Here is a 23,070-nt window from a genome sequence, read left to right as displayed (position 1 = left end):
CTCAGATGCTGTGATGATGGGTGCTAGGGAAAATCTCTGTATCTGTTGATGGTTAGACAGAATGGTAAATTCAGCTTTCAAAATTAAACTGTTATGAAGCACAGTATTTTTTTTTGTTCCAAAGCCAGCATTGTTACAAAGCAACTGCCAAACAATGAATACTATCCAATTGTTAACTAGATTGTCTACTGTACTTCAATAACATGAGGATAGAGTCTCTTCTCTATCTTTGATGTCTACACTGATTTTCTATTAATGCTAGTAAGAACTGTGCCTATGCACTGAGTCAGATGGACTGGACATTTTAGTGAGTATCCACCAAAATACTCAATGAAATCCCATCAGTTCTTTTTCATTTTGGAAAAAGAAATGCTATGCAGTCCAAGCTTATTGCTTTATGACTGTTTCAGACTCTGTTTCTGAAACGTGCTTCACTTGAATCACCAGATTTGGTTTTAGCTGCAGCTGCTCAAGCATGTGGCTGTCCAGCCTTCATGCATTAACTAGAAGAGACAAAACAGTCCAGTCATGTGTGAATAGCAATGTGTTTGTATGGTGCTTTTTGAAACCTCTGTTAGTGTGATTGCAATAAATAATTCTCTTTCACTCCAAGCTTGTTGTTTGCTTTCTGATTGTGGCATTTTACATTGCGGTTAACCTATACTTGTGGGATGACTGGGTACTCAACAGTCTTTAAGATCATTGCATTATTAATTTTGCATTTTCTTGATGATGACAGCTGGAAACGATGAAAGTGAAGGCCAAGAAGCGGTGAGGAAAATAAAAGAAGAAACTGTGAATGAAAAAGGTACGATACTGTACGCATTTGTAAAACAGCTGCTGTTTATACCTCATGGCAATTTTCTTCCTGAGTTACAGATTAATCCTTTTCCATGGTATTTATGTGCAAACAAATGAGTATGTGTGATTGTGTGCTCTTGAAGTGTTGCATTTTGGGAAATGAGTTCCTGAATCATCCTGTCTGATTTTATGTAAAGATACAACAGAACTGGCTGTAGGTTCTGCAGAGCCTGTGTGGACTGCAGTAATTCTGTGTGTGTGTGTGTGTGAGAGAGAGAGAGAGAGAGAGAGAGAGTTTGACGACTGGGCAGAAGATCATGACACTAGTAATTTTGGTTTAAAGAAAGGATGACATGTCATTTATAGTGAGTGTGCTCTTGTCTTTGTCACTGATGGGCTTTAAATCTCTCTGGGAAGAGAGTGCTAACAGTGCAGAGATATAAGATGTGTGGGTTCCTGTCCAGCCCTGCTCACTTGGCACATCACTAAAGCTTACAAACATTAGTAACAAAATTCTGTTTTAAAAACAAACTTTCAAGGTAAGCAACAAAAACTGTCAGGCAATACAGTGAAAAGTAACAGCTAGCACTTGAGGAGAATTTAAGCTTAGAGCTCTAGCCTGAGAGAATGTTGATTCTCTGATCTCAACAACTGTGTGCCTTTAAAATGCCTAGATATGTCAAAGAAAAGAGAGTTTGTCAGTTGTGCCCTGGGTTGCTTTAATACTGCAGTTTGAACCATAATAAATCCATTGTATGCAAAGTGTTTGATCTGTACGAGTCAGAATCCTTGAAACCTCACCAGTAGAAACAATTTTTCTACATTCCAACACACAATCTAATTGATTGGCTGGTAGAACTTGGTAGCGTTGATTCGTTATAATTTTTTAAACCTCTTAAAAAAGGCCTCTTAGTTTTCAAACCTTCATCAACTGGTTGAATTAAGTTCTACTGTACCCAAAGGCGACCCTGATATAGTCTGAGCACTAGTCTGTTTGAAAAAGAGAAGACTGGATTTGTGTGGACACAGCTTTATTACAGCTGGAAGAAAAGTCTAACTGATTCACCATGAAATTTAGGATTACTTTAGCCATGTGCTTTTGAATCTGTTGAATGAGTGATGAAGTAGGGCTGTCAGAAAAGGAAAGTGGCTTTATTTCTGAGAAAAGTCGTATAGCAAACTCTGTTGAATGGCAATTCTAGTTTGCAATTTATTCTTTAGGCCATTCTCTCAGTTAGTTTTATGTTCTGAAACCACTGGGTGTAGTTTTTCCAAAGTAATTTGTGGTGACTCACTATAACTGCTTTGATGTATAATCTCATGGCCAAAAATGCTGCACAGATACTGGAGTGTTGAACTCCAGCCTGTTGAGGACCTTCATGGCTTCTTCTAAAAGCTGATTCTGCTTTTGATGCGTCTTTAATATTTATCGTTGTGATGACTGAAAAAAAAACAAAAACTTTCATTAAGGTTTATCTTTTGATTTATTTTTTTTTAGAAAGGGCACCCATCATTGCCTCATGATGCATCATAAATTAACAGTCAGAATCATAAAAAGAATAGGGTAATTTCTATCTTCTCTAAACATTTTCCTGGAAGTTTTATTTCTGAGAAAGACCAAATCATTTTGACTAAGTTATATTGGTAAATTTACACCCCATTTGAATAATCCAGATCTCTTATCCCATTTATGCAATCATAGAAATTCCTAGGACCTTGGACTCACCTAACCTTCTGAACTAAGGAAGCTCTGATTTTGGGTGATAAACTGTTTCAACCTACAATTGATAGAACCAATAGTTTCAGTAAGTTGAGGCTGTACCTAAAGATGATATATATATATCAAGTCTGGCCTACATTACAGTTCTAATGATTAAGAGGCATCAGTAAATTTAGATCCTGATTGGTCAGTATCTGAACAGACTATAGAAAATTATTAATTTAATTTTGAAAATACGACCTAGTTTGGAGAGGATTTTTATGTATAGCTACTCTATGTTGTACAAGTAGAAGGAACAAAAGGTAGAATCCTGTTCCTGGTGAAGGGGGAAGGGGGAACACCATTAGGATTGAAGATGAATGGAAAGAGAGAAATCCTGGCCCCAGTGAAATCAGTGGTAAAACTCCCATTGACTTCGATTGGGTCAGGATTTCACTTGAAATATATATTGAAAATATTTTCTTGGGCTCGTGCTTATTTTTCCTCTTCATGATAAAGAATGGTATTTTTTAAAGTTAGAAATACCAAAAAGGTCAAGTCCAATCTTCTTTGGTGTTGCTGGAAGACTTCTGGGAAGGCTCAAGGATGTTTACTGTAGAAGCCAGAATTATGTCAAAGTTGTAATAGGGAGGAAGTATTATTATTATTATTTATTCTTTGCATTATCATACAGCCTAAGAGCACCTGTGATGGACCAGGACCCCGTTGTGCTAGACATTGTACAAACATAGCATAGCCAATGGTTCCTGCTCCAAAGCACTTAGCATCTAAATAGACAAGACAGATCCAGGATAGGGGACGGTGTCTTAATAAGCAAGCAGAGTGACAATGTGATGGCAGCAAACAGCATATTATTCCATGTATTTTTTTAAACTTTTTTTTCCTCTTTAGGTGGGTATATGAAGGAGGGGTAAGCTAGCAGGAAATGGGGGAGGGATAGCTCAGTGGTTTGAGCAGTGGCCTGCTAAACCCAGGGTTGTGAGTTCAATCCTTGAGGGGGCTACTTAGGGATCTGGGACAAAAATCAGTACTTGGTCCTGCTAGTGAAGGCAGGGGGCTGGACTCAATGACCTTTCAAGGTCCCTTCCAGTTCTAGGAGATAGGTGGGAAGGGATGGCGGGAAGAAGGTAGCAGGGCAGGGGAGAAGAGGGTAAGAGGAGCAGCTGTGGAGTGATACTGAGGTGAAGGGATTGTGAGGTAGGGGCAAGGGTTGAAGCAAACTTCCCATCAGGGCAGAGAAAGTCCAGGCAAAATGGTAGAACATTCTCCTCAGGACAAAGGTCCCTGCTTTGGCTGCTTCTGCCCCTACCAGCTGGAATCCCTGGCTGGCTCCTCATTGTGGCTTTGTCCTAACACCACATGTTGGAGGGGAGAGGAGGGAAGGGAAGGCAGCGTGTGGATCCTAGTGCCCCCAGAATAAGTGTGTGGGTGGGTACGGGGTCTCCCAGGCCCAGTTTGCTCCACCTGGTTTGTACCACATTGACAGCATGCTCAGCATCTGAGTCACTTGAGCAGTCTGTCTGCTGCTTAAGGAAGACAACACTTTATTGGTTTATGTTCAGTTCATAGTGGGACGTTTATCTTACCAACCATAAGGCTGGAATTTAAAAAAAAATTGATTTTGTATTATTATTGTAAAAAATATTTATATTGCAGTAGCATCCAGAGCTTGGGTACTTGGGCTCCATTCTGCTGGGTGCTGTGGAAACACATACAAAGATATGGTCCTTGCTCCAAAAAGCTAAGATCAGGAACTAAGGAAAGCTTTCAGTTGTCAGACACTGATGTCTTCGGCCTCCCCTTTCCCCCCAACCCCTACTACCCCATTTTTCAGGGAAAAGTTCCCATGTGAACTGATGTGACAGCACCATCTTGGCCAGCACACCAGAAACTGAGCTGGGGACCTCCAGAGCTAAAAACACAAGTCTCTACAGTTTGACTCACAAGCTAAGGCTCTCTAGATAGGACTGTAAAAGTCTCATATCCTTTGCAGATTGGGCACAGAGGCATCTGTAACACACAACACACACTCACGAGTGGGTTACACGGGCAATTAGATTTTTCAAGATCTGATGTAAATCCAGAGTAACTCACTTGATGTCAGTGAAGTTACCTTAGATTTACCTGAGTGCAAGTGAGCTCAGAATTTGACTCAATCACTTTGCTGTTTATGCTATCTGTGCATTTGGCCATTTGATTTCAACTGAAGTATTCTGTGAGCAGGATTCGATACTATTAGTATGCCAGCTTTTCAAAAGATGAAATTTGAGACCTATTTATCCACTCCATAATGATAATCGTTACTATCCTGATAATCTTCTGCATAATTAACTTTCAAGCACTTTTAGTGGCATATATGCACTAAGCAGATAAAGTCTAATGAATTTATTAGTTAGAAAAAAAGTTTCATTAAAAGGGAGCTGTTCCCATTTAGGATAATTTATAATGACTTTTAAGGAAGAACATTTCAAGATTTATTGCTAAACAGATAAAGAAGATGTTTGAACGAAAGCCACATTGTAGTGACATGATCATGAATTAGGACTTGTAGGTTGGGAACGTCTTAATTTCAGCCAATAATATGCATCAATGCCATCTATTTGCTTTCCTAGATGTCAAATTCAAATGACTAGGAAATATTTCTCTCTCATCAGCAGGCGATCTTAAGGGATTTCTCCTCTGAAATAGTGGAAGAGGTTGGGGTGGTAAGAGATGTGACTGGAATTAATCAAAGAAATTCTCTGTTGTGGAAATTCCTTTCCTGAATAGAATTTTATCATGAGTCTAATCTATTAATACAGGGGAAAATTTGCCTCTGGCAATTGCATGGTGTAAGGAGGGAGCCAGGAGCCTTCTCCTGTCCCTTCTACCCACTGTGTACAGCCACAGAGACTGCTGTCTCCTAGCATTTTAGGAGTGCATGTCATACCAAAGAGGAGGAGAGGCTGGGCAGATGCATGCAGACCACAACATCTTAAGGAGAGATGAAGTAAGGATCGTGCCTCTGAAGATACAGAGCTCCCCCTGGTGTGGTGCATGTTCACCCAGCCCCGACTGGCTCTGATTGTAAATGACGCAATCTGGTGCATGGCTATTACTTAGCAGTCTACTGCATCTTTCGACAGTGATAGAGAGAACCTCTTCTCTATCTCTGCTGCAGTTTTCTTGCTACTCATCAATTCTGTTTATAATCTGTGTTTCAAATAGCAGTCCAATTAATTCTGTGGATTTAGCATGCCATGTGTTATGATCATGTTTTAATTTGAATTAGTTGTCACAGTAAATGTTGGGAAAGATTAATCACAAACCTCTCCTTTTCAAGCTGTTTGTGATTAATGTGGTTTTACACCTAATTTTCCCCCTAACTTTTAAATTTTTTCCCCTTGAGCTTAGTTGTTATAACTCCAGGTCCCACACTGTGTTTATGAAGGCCTCCCCTTGGTATTATGCTAAGTAAAAGAATTCATGTTTATGCATAAGCTTTTGATAATTTTCAATTCCATCTCCATTCATGAATACAAATGGAGCATGAAAAGGGATTTTGTTGATATTTATATATTAGTTTAATTCTTATGTATCTTTGTACTCAACAGGTCAAAGCCCATTTCATTTACACAGATATAAACCCAGAGAGACCGGGTTAGTAGAGTTGCTCTATAGTTTTGCTGGCATCACCAAGAGCAGAATTTGTGCCAAAGACTTCTAAATTCCCACAGATCACTCGAGTATGTGCATTTAGGCTATGTCTACACTAGGAGCTAAAGGAGCGATTCCCTCTTGCTAGATCTCATTGAGCTACTGCAATGTGGTAGCACGGGCAATGGCGCAGGCTAGCCGTGCTGTGTACGCACACCCCTGAACCCTGTGGGCATGTGGTTGGGGTCGACAGCCTGTGCCAACACTCACTGCTGCCACGCTACACTATTATTTTTAGCATGCTATTTCAATGAAAGCTGGTGAGAGAATGTCTGTGCAAACTAGGGAATCCCATCCCTAGCTCCAAGTGTTGATATGGCTTTACATTTCATTCAGTGCTGGTAATTGCACGTAAATGTGAATCAATATATTTGCATTCTCACACAATTAGAACATCAGTGTGGTGATTTCTAGCCTAGTGCTGGATTTTTTTTCAACCATATAACTACTAATATTAACAATACAAGTAAACATTTTAGTAAACATGTCCAATTAGCTACTATGAAATATTCTGATTCAGCAAAACCTCTAACAGGTTAAGCTTATATGTAAGTCTTTGTACAAGCTTGGCCAAAAAATGTATGATGGTTAGAACCCCTGCAAAGTTGAAAGAACTATGGATAGGGCTCTGCACTTGACCCCTGATGCCACTGACCCTACAGTTGAAGAGCCCTTGATCTGTCAGGCAGGGAATATTTTAAGCAAATAAAAAGAACTTCTGATAATAGCACCATTGGATGGACCGAATGACAAACAAATCAATTTTTCCTGCCTTTCTTCCATTTTACCTAATACTGTAACATGAAAATATGTTCACAGTCAACAAGTATGTCTGTTTGTATGTGTTTGTTGCTTGCCTTTTAATTTTAAACGCATCAATTTTTTAGGGAGTGTTTGAAGCCATTGAAAATAACTGAGAATTTTCTGTTTTTTCCATGAGCCTTTTAACTTCTTAGAAATTAAGATGTGATGTTAATAGGATGGCAGTTCAAACACTAATAGAATTACACATATGGTTAATAGAGAGAAAAATGAGCTATAGATCTGGAGAGATAAAGGCAACATCTTTCAAATATAAAATGTCGTCATAATGCAGACAACAGCTATAGCCATCAGTTTCTATAATTCCCATTTCCATTGGAAATGTGAAATGGAATTCATTAGCAAGCTATTCTGTAAAGAAACCTGATTTTCTTTTATATATGTTTTTCCTAACTGATACTTGGAAATAACAAAACAAACCCATAACAAACAGTTATAGCTTTAGGCAGAGAAACAAAGTCCTTTAAGATATTTAGAAATTATTTTCATATCCTAAATCATTGTGATGGGGTGGACTAGGTTCGGATTCCCCTTGCTGGAGGCCTCAGGGCCCTGCCTCACCCTGCACCAGAAAAGAGCAGAGGAGAAGTCCTCCAGGTGGCCTAGAGTGGCTGCAGAGAAGCAGCCAATCAGAGGGGCTGCTGGAGTGACCAATCAAGGGCCATAAGGGCCATATAAAAGGAAGCAGCAGAAGCAGAGAAATCAGTTGCTGCCTGGAGCTTGCAGAGGGAGAACAGGATGCATGGCTTGCTGGAAGAGCAGCAGGACCAAGGACAGCTCACTGCAGGCAGGACTGACCCCAGGAAAAGCTGCTGAAGATCGGGTGCCTGGCTGGCTGGAAGAGCAGCAGGACCGTAGATAGGTCAGTGCGGGTAGGCTGATCTCAGGGGACTAAGCCCAGAACCTAGCCTGACCAGGTGACAGTACCATGATGGGCCCTGCTGGTCTGGTTGAAGACTGAGCCCAGGGAAGGCTGCCAAAAGGACACCAACCGAGGGTACCAAGATGGGCCCCTGTTGGGCTGTTAAAGAAGGCAGTGTCTCCAGGGGGAAGCCTTGGTGCTACGGCTCCATAGCAGAGCTGTGAGAAAGAACTGTATACCCCAGAAGGGGGGACAGTGTTTGTGACTCGGCCAGAGGACTGAGTCACTGAAGACCTGCCGAAAGAACCATTGGCTGGGATGTGGGGGGTACTCGCAAGAGGTGGGTGCCAGTGCCGTTACAATCACATACATCTCTGTGTGGATATTAGGGGCTAATAATGTCCTAATGGAACCAGACCTTGGTGTTTAGAATTTCACTGATCACACTGCTCTATTAGAGATGGACTAGGGGAAAGGAATTTAAAAATGAAATCACCTCTGGAAGACTTGAGAATTCTTCTGTTTCACTCGTCACACATTTTTGTCCTCTTTTCCATTTCAAAAGACCTGGTGTCATGCAGGTGACCTTCCCGCTGATGGAAATAGTGCTGGATTTCATACCCTCCAAAGTTTGTCACTCTTTTTGGAGGCACTGGAAGCTCTCGCAAGAGAACAATGTGAGATACTCCAGGCCTACCAGTTCAGAAGGAGATTTTTGTAGGATCCTAAAAGACAGAAAGAAAAAAGGCAATTTTTTTGTTTTGTTTTTTTTTCCTTCCAGGATCCTTCCAGGTCTCGTCCAAAGGCTGTTTTATATAGTCCTGTCTTCCATGGGTTATGCACAGGGTTTGAAAAGTTCACTTGTACATAGAAATAGGAAGCTTTCCTGAGCAAATGCCTTCAACTTCTGCAGAATCCAAGCTTTCATTTTTTTAAATCTTAGGAACCTGAGTTTCAGAAGTGTTGAGCATTCATAACTCTAAGTGAAGTCACAGGAAGCCACTGGTACCCAGACCTCTGAAAATCAGATCCTTCTATACTAGCACTAGTGGTTGTGAAGACAATCTTCCAAATGTGAACTATGCTAGGTTTGCATAGAGATTTAGGTGTCTGCCTCTTTAGGCACCTAATTTCAACATTTAGGCACCACTGTCATTCACAAAATCACTCCTCAGCGATTGCCTAAATCCCCATAGGTGCCTAGGTTTCCACTGATGAGCAATTGCCAAGGCACCTAAGTCCTGATACTACACTACAGCTAATGAGCTGCTTGCTCACACCTAAACCACAGCAGGATTTTCAGATTAAGCTCTCGCCTACCTATCTTACCAGATCAATCCCTGCAGGCAGGTGTGATCAGAGCACATCTAACCCACACAGAATATAGATGTAGGGGCAAGTAGGCTGGGAATTTTTTGGGTAAGCTACCTGGCTGCCATGTGTATGTTCCAGAACACCCAATAGCACAGTGATTAGGGTACTCCCCTGAGATTTGGGAAACCACTCTGCCTGATTTGGAGCAGGGAGTTGACCCTAGGCCTGCCCAGGAGAATGCCCTAACCCCAAGGCTATTGGTATTTTGTGGGGTCACTCTCAAATTCTCTTGTTTAAACTGTTCCACATTGCATAAATAGTCAGTCATTGGAGCAGGGACTTGAACCTGACTTTCCCACATACCATATGAGTGCCCTTTCCATTGGGCTATAGCATCTTTCTCTCTCAATTTCAATGAATATTGAGTTTTTGAAGCCCTAGCTATATATACAAGTTCTTAGATTGTAAGTTGTTTGGGGCAGGGACCCTCCTTTAGTCCTGTGTTAGTACAGTACCTAGCACAATGGGGTCTGGTCCATGACTGGGGCTCTTAGGCACCACCACAATACAAATAGTACGTTCTGACTATAATACAGCCTTTGAAAGCAGTCTTTGGGGAAGGTGAAAGGACTTTGGAGAAGCAGATTAGGATTACATGAAGCATGATGTAACATGTATAAGTAGGGGCATTTCCAGCAGATCAAGGGATGTGATCATTCCCCTCTACTCAGCACTGGTGAGGCCTCATTTGGAGTACTGTGTCCAGTTTTGGGCCCCACACTACAAGAAGGATGTGGATAAATTGGAGAGAGTCCAGCAGAGGGCAACAAAAATGATTAGGGGGCTGGAGCACATGACTTATGAGGAGAGGCTGAGGGAACTGGGATGGTTTAGACTGCAGAAGAGAAGAATGAGGGGGGATTTGATAGCTGCTTTCAACTACCTGAAAGGGGGTTCCAAAGAGGATGGATCTAGACTGTTCTCAGTGGTAGAAGATGACAGAACAAGGAGTAATGGTCTCAAGTTGCAGAGGGGGAGGTTTAGGTTGGATATTAGGAAAAACTTTTTCACTAGTAGGGTGGTGAAGAACTGGAATGGGTTACCTAGGGAGGTAGTGGAATCTCCTTCCTTAGAGGTTTTTAAGGTCAGGCTTGACAAAGCCCTGGCTGGGATGATTTAGTTGGGTTTGGTCCTGCTTGAGCAGGGGCTTGGACTAGATGACCTCCTGAGGTCCCTTCCAACCCTGAGATTCTATGATTCTATAGAACCTTTGCTCTAGTTCTACATTCCTAATGGCAACTAGGGTATTCATTTGCACTTCTAAATCTCTCTCAGACTATCTAAAGAGCTTCAGGAAATCCATAATAACTGAGCCTTCATTTTGCAGTGTTTTGTGAGCCCCTTGACTATAAAACTGAGTTGGAAGAGAAAATCCTGCTAATGATATTTCCTTTAATGAAGCAGAAGAAACCTTATGATGTAACATGAGTTGCATTGGATTCCTAATTCTAATGTCTGGATTTGCATTTTTGCTGTTTCATTGTGTGATGTTTCTGGGGGTGCGGGGTTGATGTCAACAGTCACCAGGGCCTGATTTATTTTGATTTCATACCCTTCATCCATATCTTAGTGGCAGACAGTCCTTTATTTAACATTCTATGTACTCTAACCAAGATTCCTATTGATTTCATGCTGCTTGACTAGAGTAGCTCTTCAGAACTGATCTGATTCAAGGTGACAAAATGAATCAAATCATTTTTCAAACGTTTAGTTTGACCTAGTTGAAAAATAATTCTTGTCAGTGTTTTATCTCCCCAGTACAAAAATCTATAGGCTTCGTATCCAGATACAGTGCAAATCTCATGTACACAGGGGACTGTTTGTCTATCCCCTGGCGAGGAGAGGGGTAATCCTCAGAGAGGAGGAGGAGGATATAAAAATAAAGGACAGTGACCTCCACAGGACCCCTTTCTCCTCCTTCCATCTCTCTACTTATGAGAACAACAGATCTCAAAGAACTGAACAAAGGAGGGAGTGGTCCCAGGCTGGAAAGGGACCCAGCCTGTGAAATGTATTGCAGCTCATGCTGAGACAAACCTTTTGCTTTTAAGTCTATTTAGCCTGATGAAGTTTAGGAATTAGCTTGCATGTGTTTATCCCTTTCTTTCTTTTGTAACCAATTCTGACTTTTATGCCTATCTTTCTCTAGTTGATAACTTGTTTTATTATTTTATTGTTTTATCTAAACCAGTGTGTTTGAAGTGTTTGGGAAATTTCTACTCAGGTCAACAGGGCTGGTACATATTCATTACCATTTTTGGAATGATGGACTATTTATGAGCTTGGACAGTTCAGTGGGCTACTGAATGGTACAAGATGCACATTTCTAGGGGGCAAGGCTGGGACTGAGCGATATGTGGGTGTTGCCCTATATGTAATTCATGAATGGCTGCGCATAGCATTCATGTACTTATCTGGGAGTGACTTTGCATGCTGGTGGCTGAGAGTGAGCAGAGCCTGGAGGGGTTTGCTGTTCACTAGCAAAGCAATGTAAAAAGCATCCTAGCCTGGTGAGTTAAGGGGACACAGCAGTTCAGGTTGCACCCCGGGGAATGTCACAGTAGGTATAGAGTCAGTCTCTCTCTCTCTTACACTAGAGAGGCCTGGACCCCTGAAAAGCTCATGTTAGATCTAGAAATGGGCATATCAACACAATTCCATTTTCTCAAACACGTCTGAAAGCTTTTTTTCAAAATTTATTGAGAAATGGAGGTGTTCTCCTCTGGACAGCTCTACCTTCAAGTGAGGCTAAGCCCAGTTTCAGTCAAACCTGGCCATATTTTATGGCTCTTGCATTGAAATCATGGAAAATTCATGGTTTTGCAGTTTTGAAGGAAAACTAGGTAAACCCCTGTGCTTTCACAGAATTTCTCTTTGAGATTTTCTGTCTGAACCCAAAGTTCAAAGGAAATGTTGAGTGCTGTGAACCCATGTATGTTGAAACCAAAGAAAATGGGCAAATGGAAGGTGAGAGATGGCAGAAAATCCTGTCATACTGTTAATGTTGAACATCTTTTCCTCTGTGTACCCTATTTTAGGCTATAATGCCCCCATCAGACTTTCTTTATCAAAGAGAACAATTTAAGCTAACAGCCACAGACCTACACTAGCTAATTATCTCACAGGCAGTGGTGGTATATAAAATGATGAAAGCTGGGTTTCAGATGGGATGCTTTTATACTACCAAGTTTGAGAATGTGAATATGTTTTGACTAAATCTGTAGGCCTCATGTTTTGGAGTGTTGAAAATGTCATTTACTCATTAAGGAGCAGAAGGGGATTTACCTTTAGCTGTTCGATAGCCCACATTGAAGAAGAACAGGTATGGGATTTAAGGCATCTGTTCATGGCAGGTTGCATCTTCTGTGTGTTGCACAGCTGTACAGGGGTTTTCCTGTTCCCCAAGGCAGCGGGGAATTCTAGGGTGGGGGAAAAGACTTTCTGGCCATTCTCCCTGCACAAGTGTATTGGGGATTTGATGTAAGTGGGTTGGAGATCATTGTGGCCTGGAGAAGAGAACTGGATCAGTGGTCTGTGTAAAGGAGTTTCCTCTCTTCTGGGTCCTTCAGATCTCTCCCAAACCCAGCTGTTCTGGCTCTGCAGTGAGATGAATCCCATTGGGAGAGCCAGCGCTCTTAGTCATCTTTCTCTATTTGTATTCCCATCTGAATGCCGAACAGTCACATCCTTTAGAGTTCCATTGAATTTATGAGGATCTGGTCCATTTTTATGAATTCTGCATGAATACAGTTGTGTGAAAGTCTAGCCTGTAAAGGCTACATTCAAAATATAATCTCTTCAGTTTTATTCTCCCCCCGCCCGCATTTATGGGGATAATATATTGAAACAAAACACCACTTTCAAATTTCCCACCTTCAAATTATAATATGTATAGACCACGTCCTGAAGTTGGCAGGGAATGAATTAACCTCTTTCCTTCAGCTAGATAAAGAACTGCTGCCTGCTGTGAGCCCAGTGATTTGCAAAGCAGTAGGGCTGGGCTTGCTATAGGGAATTAATTTCCTTCAGCACACAATAAAAGGCACATGCTGTGGAGAGTTCGGGCTCAGTCTGGCATGATGAGTCCGAGAGGAAGATAGCATAGGAAGTAGGCAGGAACCTGAGAACCAGAATTCGTGCATTTGGCTTTATGTATAGCCAGCTTCACCATATTCCCGTCCAGCTAGTCAATGAAGATGCAAGTTGATTTGATTCTGCAGATTGACTTCACCGTTTTAGTGCCTCTCCAGGCAACTTCAGAAGCTCTTTAGGCATTATTGGCACAGCAGTCCAGCATGCAGCCAGAGAAAACAGGTTAACAGTGTGAAAAACATATATACATTGGCTTATTTGAACACTTTATGGGGAGAAACTCAAATCTAGGGGACAGTTGTTCTCTGAAAATGTTGATCTTGATGGGTTATAGACAAATGACCACCCTTTCCATAGCTCCAAATTGATCTCTTCATTCTGGCCAGATTCTCTCCTGGTATAACTCAGTTGACTTCATTGGATCCAAGCAGGGGCTGGCATCCAGCCACACTAAACAACTTGTAGAATTGATACAATTATTTCTGTTTATGTCAGTCTTTCACAAAGGAGAAGTAGAAGGAAAAACATGTTTAAAATAGGAAAAGATGGGAAAACCCATAAAAACTGGTAGGGGGGATCAGAGGCAGGTGTAGTGTCTGAAAGATCTAACTTTTTTTTTTTTTTTAATATCAGCTTGATTTCAGGTTGACCGTGTCCCTCGGCATTACCTAAAGAAATTAGGCCTTTTAATAGTTAACCGCAGTGATCATTGCCTAGCACACCGAGAAAAGGCAGCTTCTAACTTTTAATGTTATTTCTTTCTGCTTGATCACATGTAACCACCAGATAGGATGATGAGTGATTGGTGATGTCAAAGGTATCCTGTATCATTGGGGTGATGTAAATTTATGCGTCCAGAGATAATATATTTCCACTATTTAAAAAGTGAGTTTTACTAGGTATATTATTGTAATACTATAAATTGATTTCCTTGATCAGTAGATGAATTATAAATTATTTATGTATTTTACTCATATTATGGTAGTGCACAAAGTCAGGACTGGGGGCCCATTGCACTCCATCTCTAAAAGGAAGACAAGGGGCCTGATTTCAAAGGGTGTTGCCTTTATAAATCTCTGGTCCATGGTCCTTGCCCTAGAGAGCTCACAATGTAAAGAGACAAAATGGGCTGAAGATGGGAGGAAAGGAACACAGCATGCAAACAGAGTACTCAGAATGAGGGGTGAAAAACACCAGGTTAATCCTATGTTCGTTCATTGGTCATTTTTTAGATTGTATTTTTAAATCCAGGCAGGATGAGGGAATGGGGAAGGTGGGGAGGAGCTGAACTGGTAAGAGCAAAGGATTAAAGAAGAGATAGGGAAGAGGGTACAAGGTGAGAAGGGTAAAGAAGGAGGGAAAGAGCGTGGGAGTTGAGGGAGGGAACTTGTGGCAAGACCGTGAGGGAGAGACATGGGAGGAGGTTGGAGCAAATAGCTACTTAACAGAGAGGAAAGAATATGTGTTGGTAATTTAACATGCACAATTTCTGAAATTTGAGGAGGCCCATTGTGTTTTGTTCCAGGAGTGGATGGAGGAGCAGACAGCAAGGAGTATGTGTGAGTGGGTGGGTGGGGCGGGGGTGGGAGGGATGGCAAACCAGTTTGAACTAGCAGGTATTGGACACATTTTTAAAATCTTACTTTTATGTGCTGGGTGAAATTCACTCAATTCAGAGAACTAGCACAAAGCTGATGCTCTGTATAAATCCCACGTAAGCCCTCAGGGGAACATCTAAGACTTTGTTCTAGCCCTCTCCTTTAATACCATACCCAATTTAAATAAGACAAATTTTACATCTTTCTTTCCACTCTCTGCCTCTTGTTTCACATACTGTAATTTTTCTGTATTCTAAATTGTTTTGCATCCCTTGCATCATCGTAATATGTCCGTTCCTCTTTTATTATTTATTTGTGAATAAGAAATCTGTTCTTTCTAATATATATCTTACTGTATTTTTTTAAATGATGGTAAGTTACCCATCAACACACTTATAAGAAAGAGACCTGTACATACTCTGTTTTTATTTAATGCCAGCATACAGCAAATACAGTAAACAGCCTGTACTTTATTTCACTCATTCATTTCCAATGCAAAATTGATCACAATTTCATGGTCAGAAAATTACACATTCTTTTGATATGAGAACCATGTGGTTTGCCACTCTGCATGTCACTTCCAATTTCTTAGTTTTTATTTAGCTGCTGTTCAGCTGGATTCTCAAATGGAAGCATAAATATATATAAGCTAGCCATTAGAAAGAGACTCCTCGATCGTTTCCACAGGATTATTGTGGTAACACACTGAAGAGACAGGTCCCCGATAGAATAGATGCCAAAGCAAGGCTATCAGTTAATTTTGTAGCTGTCACATTTCAAAAAAGAAAATAAGGGAGAGACATATATCATGTCCAAAGGATATGTTTGTCCTGGCAAGGAGTGTCATTCCTTTGTTGGCCAAGAGGCAGAAATAACTTCAGTTAGGTTTTAATTGGAAACCACCAACCCCCGATTAAATCACAGCTTCAACATGCTGAAAGAAACAAACTTTCCCTGAATAGAAGGCAATAATTTATTATGTTGCTGTTTCTCTTTCCTATCCTCCACTCTTTTCCTGTCTGTATCTTGAGTCATCTTAGGTCTTTGCATATTCATGGATTTTCCTCAGCTTCACTTCATATAACAACACCCTTTAAAGTGTGTTGGGATTCATCCTCTGAAATTCTCTGGCATGTTTTCCTTTCTTATTTGCCCTGTCTTTTTGTCTCCTTTGGTCCTGATCTCATTTGTATTGAAGTTAATGGAAAGTTGCCCCTTGACTTCAATGGGCTTAGGATCATTTCCATTGTTCAGATCCCATTCCCGCCTAACATCTTCTCCATTATCTCTAGTTTCAATTCCACAGTCTCTACTTGTCTGCTCATGCCAGTCATCTTCTGCTGCTCCTTCCTTCCTCTTATCCCTATTTGTGTTTCTAGATTGTTCTGTGTGATGCCATCTTCTTATTTACAGGTCAAAATACTGAGTGACATTGCCAAAAATAAGGTAGAAATGGAATAAGAGGGAATCTCGTTCATTAAAAACGGTTCTTAAAATGGTGTATTCTAGAGGCCACCTCTAAAGTAGAGAGTGCACCAGGAGGCCAATATCAGGAAGAAATAATGAGCCAGCACTTGGACTTACCTTCCAGATACGGTTATTCATCCCTATGTTTTCAGCAGTGCCCTTCACCAGTTCCTTGTAAATCTGGATCCTCCCATGTTTTGTCCTCAGAGCTCTTGTACTCATTTACTGCAGCAGTGGCACTGATACTCACCAGAAAGTTTTGAGTGCTGTTTTCACTGTATCTTATTGCCTCTTCAGGTGATTTCAGATGCTCTGGAGGTATTATTGGTGCTGCAGACGAGCATGCAGCAAGTGAAAAAGCTTAACAGTATGAAAAACATATGTACATTTTAGGGGGACTCTGCAAAGGGTGACCTTGTTAGCTTATGGCAAATAACCATCCTTTCCAAAGCTCCAACCTGACCTCTTCACCATGGGACAAATTCTCTGTTGGTGTAATTCAACTGATTTAGTTAGACTTATACCAGCAGAGAATCTGGCCTGCTGAGTTTCTGTAGTAGCCAGGCAATCTGCAGGAATGTACTTGAGACTGGCAAATTCCTCTTCTGGTGAACTCATCATATTGTATTTTATTCGTTTTTATTTTCTTGTAGTGTGGCCACCTTTACAAATCATTAAGGTAAGGGGGAAAAACACGCTAGTGAAACGGCAAATACAGACAGGTAACCACTCAGAGGGATGTTGCAAGGGTAAGGGCCCAAGCCACCTTGTCTGAGCATGTGGTGTGGACTGACAGGGTGTCCCTAGAAATTCAAAACACAGAGGCTATGGGCTGGTTACAGGCAGTGTAGATTTGAGTGATTAAGCCAGGAGAAGCAGTTGTGTGACCCTGAAAGGAAGCAAAGTCAGAGAGGCAACCTTTCCTCGTGTACAGGAGAAGCTGGAGGGACTCACCTGGAGTTTCTGAGAAAAGAAGCTGTCTGTGCATTGCTATTGTTGCTTGGGAAAATGGGACTTTGTGTCTGTACTTGTGAAGAATCAGATTACAGTGTCACCAATCTCTCATCCAGCCAGAACCACCTCACAATGCACTGAATTTCAGTTTTCCATTCAGCCTAAAGAGGCAACAATATTAAAACTACAATTCCTAACAATAACATAAGCTATAACAAAGACCTCAGAAAACCAGCAGCTGAGCTTACAAAACCCAAGCCTTACTCAGAAAACGTAACTTAAAATCTCTATCCCTCAGTTTCCCTAAGAATCCCCTTTGCCCTAAACACTTTAGCCCTCCCCAGATACTTATCAAAAGAGTTCTGTAGAGTCTCATCAGCATACTGAAAACACTTCAATCTGTATCTCCTTACTACCCCTTGTAATTACCTCATTTCCACATTGAATAGGAAGGGTGACAAAGTGGAAACTGTGACTGCCTTCTAAAAGTTCCAAGGTGGCTGAGGTTGACCAGAAGTATCTTCCAGTTTCTTTCTTGAGAGAAAATAAAGAGTGTAGCTCTATTCCTCACTGGCAGGGCTCAGGCAAGTGAAAAGCACCTCCTTCATAATCAATGGCCTCAGGCATCTGATAGATCTAATAACGTGTCCAGGGCACCTGACCTTCATCCATTGCCAGGAGGAAATCTTCGTATGGATTCTGCATCCAGAAAACTATGATTACAATGAATAATTAAACTATTAGATTATTACATCTAAATAGTTACTAATCTTTTGGAAGAGGAGCGTCTTGCATTTTACTTTCTTAAATTACATCTTTTCAGGTGCAATCCCAGCTTCACTCAAGTTCATGGCAAAACTCTCATTGATTTCAATGGAGCCAGGATTTCACTGGCCTCAATGCATCTCCAGGTCATCCAGGATCCTGTCATTATCAGGTGGTTATGCCAGGTTTATTAGAGAACAAATAAACTTTAATAATTTACCTGGATAATTATTCAATCCTATATCAGAAAGGATAGAATTTCTGATCCCAGCTGGCTATCCATTTATGCTGTGAAGCATGAAGTCTGATGGCCTTTATATTTTGAATCATAGTACAAGTACATGCAGATTTTATCCTTATTAAAGTACATGATTATCACTTAAAAAAATTACAAACCTAAATGTCTATTTCCTGAGGAAGTGAGATTTCCATTTCAACTGTCATTGTATGTCCTTTTTTATGTTTTCAATTTTAAAACAATTTACAGTTAATTGCAAGATTTTCAAAAATAGAAACTAGAGCTGTCGATTAATCGCAGTTAACTCACGCGATTAACTCAAAAACATTAATCACGATTAATCACAGTTTTAATTGCACTGCTTAACAATAGAAAACCAATTGAAATTTATTAAATATTTTGGATGTTTTTCTACATTTTCATGTATATTGTATTCTGTGTTGTAATTGAAATCAAAGTGTATATTCTTGATTACAAATATTTGCACTGTAAAAGATAAATAAAAGAAATATTATTTTAATTGACCTCATACAAGTACTGTAGTGCAATCTCTGTGTTGTGAAAGTGTAATTTACAAATGTAGAGTTTTTTTGTTACAAAACTGCACCCAAAAACAAAACAATGTAAAACTTCAGAGCCTACAAGTCCACTCAGTCCTACTTCTTGTTCAGCCAATCACTAAGACGAACAAGTTTGTTTACATTTACAGGAAATAATACTGCCCTCTTCTTATTTACAATGTCACCAGAAAGTGAGAACAGGCATTTCCATGGTACTTTTGTAACCAGCATTGCACGGTATTTACATGCCAGATATGCTAAACCAGGGGTCGGCAACCTTTCAGAAGCGGTGTGCTGAGTCTTCATTTTTTCACTCTAATTTAAGGTTTCACATGCCAGTAATACATTTTAAGATTTTTAGAAGGTCTCTCTCTATGTCTATAATATATAACTAAACTATTGTTGTATGTAAAATAAATAAGGTTTTTAAAAAGTTTAAGAAGCTTCATTTAAAATTAAATTAAAATGCAGAGCCCCCCGGACTGGTGGCCGGGACCCGGGCAGTGTGAGTGTCACTGAAAATCAGCTTGCATGCCGCCTTCAGCACGCATGCCATAGGTTGCCTACCCCTGTGCTAAACATTCATATGCCCCTTCATGCTTCAGCCACCATTCCAGAGGACATGCTTCCATGCTGATGATGCTCATTAAAAAAATAATGTGTTAATTAAATTTGTGACTGAACTGCAGAGCCCAAACCACCAAAAAAGAAAATCAACCTTCTGCTGGTGGCATCTGACTCGGATAATGAAAATGAACATGCGTCAGTCTGCACGGCTTTGGATTGTTATTGAGCAGAACCTGTCATCAGCATGGACGCATGTCCCCTGGAATGATGGTTGAAGCATGAAGGGACATATAAATCTTTAGTGCATCTGGCAAGTAAATATTTTGCGATTGTTGTTTAAGACCACTTTTCCTGCAGATTTGACAAAACATGAAAGGTACCAATGTAAGATTTCTAAAGATAGCTGCAGCACTTGACCCAAGGTTTAAGAATCTGAAGTGCCTTCCAGAATTTGAGAGGGATGAGATGTGGAGCATACTTTCAGAAGTCTGAAAAGAGCAACACTCCGATGCGGAAACTACAGAACCCGAACCACGAAAAAAGAAAATCAACCTTCGACTGGTAGCATCTGACTCAGAGGATGAAAATGACACCAGCTACAACAGTGCCATTAGAACACCTGTCCTCACTTTCAGGTGACATTGTAAACAAGAAGTGGGCAGCGTTATGTCCTGCAAATGTAAACAAACTTGTTTGAGCGATTGGCTGAACAAGAAGTAGGACTGAGTGGACTTGCAGGCTCTAAAATGTTATATTGTTTTGTTTTTTAATGCATTTTTTTATGCAATTTTACATTTGTAAGTTCAACTTTCACAATAAAGAGATTGCACTATAGTACTTATATTAGGTGAATTGAAAAATACTATTTATTTTGTTTTACAGTGCAAATATTTATAATAAAAATAAATATAAAGTGAACACTGTAAACTTTGTATTCTGTGTTGTAACTGAAATCAATATATTTGAAAATGTAGAAAAACATCACAAAATATTTAAATAAATGGTACAGTATTCTATTATTATTTAAGAAAGTGCGATCAATTGTGATTAATTTTTTTAATCACTTGACAGCCCTAATAGAAACCTGAAGTTAGGCTCCTAAATCCTTTTTAGGCTCCAAAGTAAGTGGTGTGATTTTTCAAATGTCCTAAACACCCAGTAAATCTAATCTGCTTCAATGGGATCTGCTTTTTCAGCACTGTTGAAAATCAGGCCCCTACCTGGTTTTGTTTGGTCCTTCAGAAGTGCCTGACAATCCTCCCCAATATTGACTAAGCTGAACATTTTGTAAATTGTCATCAACTTTCACTACTTGTCTATTTAGCCCATTTTACAGATAATTCATTTTTTTTTTTGGCAGAGATCCACTTGCTTAGGTACAAAGCAACTAAACCACCATTTCCCTAGAGAGCGTCAAGCCATTCAGGAGTAGCAGCAGACAGGAAATTGGTCTGTTCCCGATGAACATCATCATTAGTCTGTCTTGAGACTCAGGTGCAGACTGAAAGGCAGCTGCGGCTCCCATCAGGGCCCAAACAAACATTCAGTGAAACTTTCAAAACCTGGGCTGACTTTTTAGTTATGTGCATACAGAATATTCAAATAAACCAATGCAACCCCAACAAAACCAATTTTGTCCGTCTCAGATCAGCTTTTGCTTTTAATCGCAGGCTTCTCCTTGTGAAAATTTTGGCCTTGGCCCTTGCTCTTGCTATTGAACTCAATTGCAAAATTCTAATTGAATTCAGTGGTGCCCAATCAGGCCTTTAGAATCATAGATGAACATTTTCAGCCCTGGGTGTACATATATAGGTTCCTAAATAGAGGACTGACTTTCAGAAATGCTGAGCACCCACAAATTCATTGAAGTCAGCTTTGCTCCTCTTACTTTTAGGAGCCAACCTGTACATGTAGCAATCTAACTTTAGGCACCAAGGATTGAAAATGTTGGCTATGCATGTTAGGGATAGAACAAAATTTGATCATGTAGGTCGTTCCACTGAAATTCAGGATTGTGGGCCACAGTACATTTTCTCAAGATTTGTCCAGACTAATCTTAAAAGTCACAAACAATAGAGCTTTACCACTTGTCTTTTGTCTTGTACAACTTAAAAGATCACTGTTTTCAGGTAATTTTTCCTCAAATTCAGCCTATAATTTCTCTCCTTTAATTTCGTCCTATTACTCCTAATCTGAACACCATGGATTATAATATAAAAAGATGACATCTCTAAGGTAGAGTTGCTGATTCAAAAGGACACTTTCATGTCCAATTAATTTGGTTGGAAGCATCAGGAGAGGGATAGGAATGGGGAAATGAAACACTGGAAACACCTTGTAGGGTTGAGAGAGGTTGGCCTATCTAAATCAGTGGTTTTCAACCTTGTTTCATTTGCAGACCCCTAAAAAATTTCAAATGGAAATGCTAGACCCTTTTGGAAATCTTAGACATAGTCTGTGGACTCCCAGGAGTCCGTGGCCCACAGGTTGAAAACCACTGATCCAAATGATAAAAGTCTGAAAGTGAAAAGAATGAGTGTCTCTTTCTTGTGCTCGTTCTATGCTAGACCTTTTTCTTTTTTGTAATGTTTACATTTACCTTTGTGACAGTCTCTGAAAGCTACATTTCATTAAATGAAGCAGACAAAAACATAAATTAAGATTAATGATGGCTGTGGAATTTTTCTCCAGTTAACTGAAAAGATATGTTCACTAAATTAATAAGCATTGTTTTATTTCTTCAGGAACATGTCAAGATTCTCAAATATAAGCTTTTATTGATCTTTCCAAATCCAGTTTTCACTGCCTTATTTACCTTTTTTAATTAAGAGTTGGCAGGAGAAAAAAGAATACTGACTCATTTCTGAGTTGATACAATCTTAATGGAGAGTGCCAGTTCTCATGCTGACATTGATAACCTTGTTTTCACAATATTAAAGCAAGTTTAAGAGCCATATCATACCCTCCCATGGCAGAACACATGGGCAAGGGCTCAGAAGTGTTCACAAGGTTCGCTTTATGGTGTTTACACAAACACTCTGCAATAGGGTGTGGTTTGGGAACCTATGGAGGAGGCAGGTGATGTAGCTTCCAATCCCTGGATCCATCAGTAAAGGAAGAATTTTCATGGTTCTCACTGAACTCTTCCTCCTAAGAAGCTATGCTATCATAAATTGTCCCTGCCACACTTGCATAATACCTCTTATGAATGCAGCTACACAGCAAAAGGTAATGATGCTTCCATACAGCTCTCATCTGGGTCTTCCCAGACACAGCAGAAAGTGGTTGCTGCATGGCCATGCCACCTTCCATTCCCAACACTGCCCTACAAATGTTTGTGGGGCCTTTAAAGTGCAGAGTTCTGTAGGATGGCAGGAGCATGAGCATGACCCTGCATTAGAGATTTTCTATCTGTTTTCCTTATCTTTGCTCCACTAGCTGCCTCACATCAGAGGGGAATGTAGGGGCAAAAATAGCTAGATAATATTTTGTGTTTAAAAAATCTTGGTTCTTCTTCCGTATGTATATTCCATTGCAGGTTATGGATGCACTTT

At 40.3% G+C, this 23,070-nt stretch overlaps 1 protein-coding gene and 1 long non-coding RNA gene across 2 annotated transcripts in view; both read left to right on the top strand.

The window, feature by feature from the left end:
• Positions 1–23,070, top strand: part of DHRSX (dehydrogenase/reductase X-linked) — a 222,025-nt gene that overhangs the window by 69,550 nt on the left and 129,405 nt on the right. Inside the window, exon 3 of the mRNA XM_039535496.1 lies at positions 740–808. Within this exon, the coding sequence (XP_039391430.1) occupies positions 740–808 (69 nt within the window). The remainder of the gene's footprint in view (positions 1–739; positions 809–23,070) is intronic.
• On the top strand, positions 7,763–21,075 carry LOC120403804. The gene is made up of 3 exons (XR_005597740.1): positions 7,763–7,901; positions 18,210–18,323; positions 20,877–21,075. It is a non-coding gene; the product is annotated as an uncharacterized LOC120403804 (long non-coding RNA).

This window comes from Mauremys reevesii, linkage group 1 (assembly GCF_016161935.1).
Source record: "Mauremys reevesii isolate NIE-2019 linkage group 1, ASM1616193v1, whole genome shotgun sequence".
Taxonomy (NCBI): Eukaryota; Metazoa; Chordata; order Testudines; family Geoemydidae; genus Mauremys; species Mauremys reevesii.
This window is presented reverse-complemented; position numbering and strand designations above follow the sequence as displayed.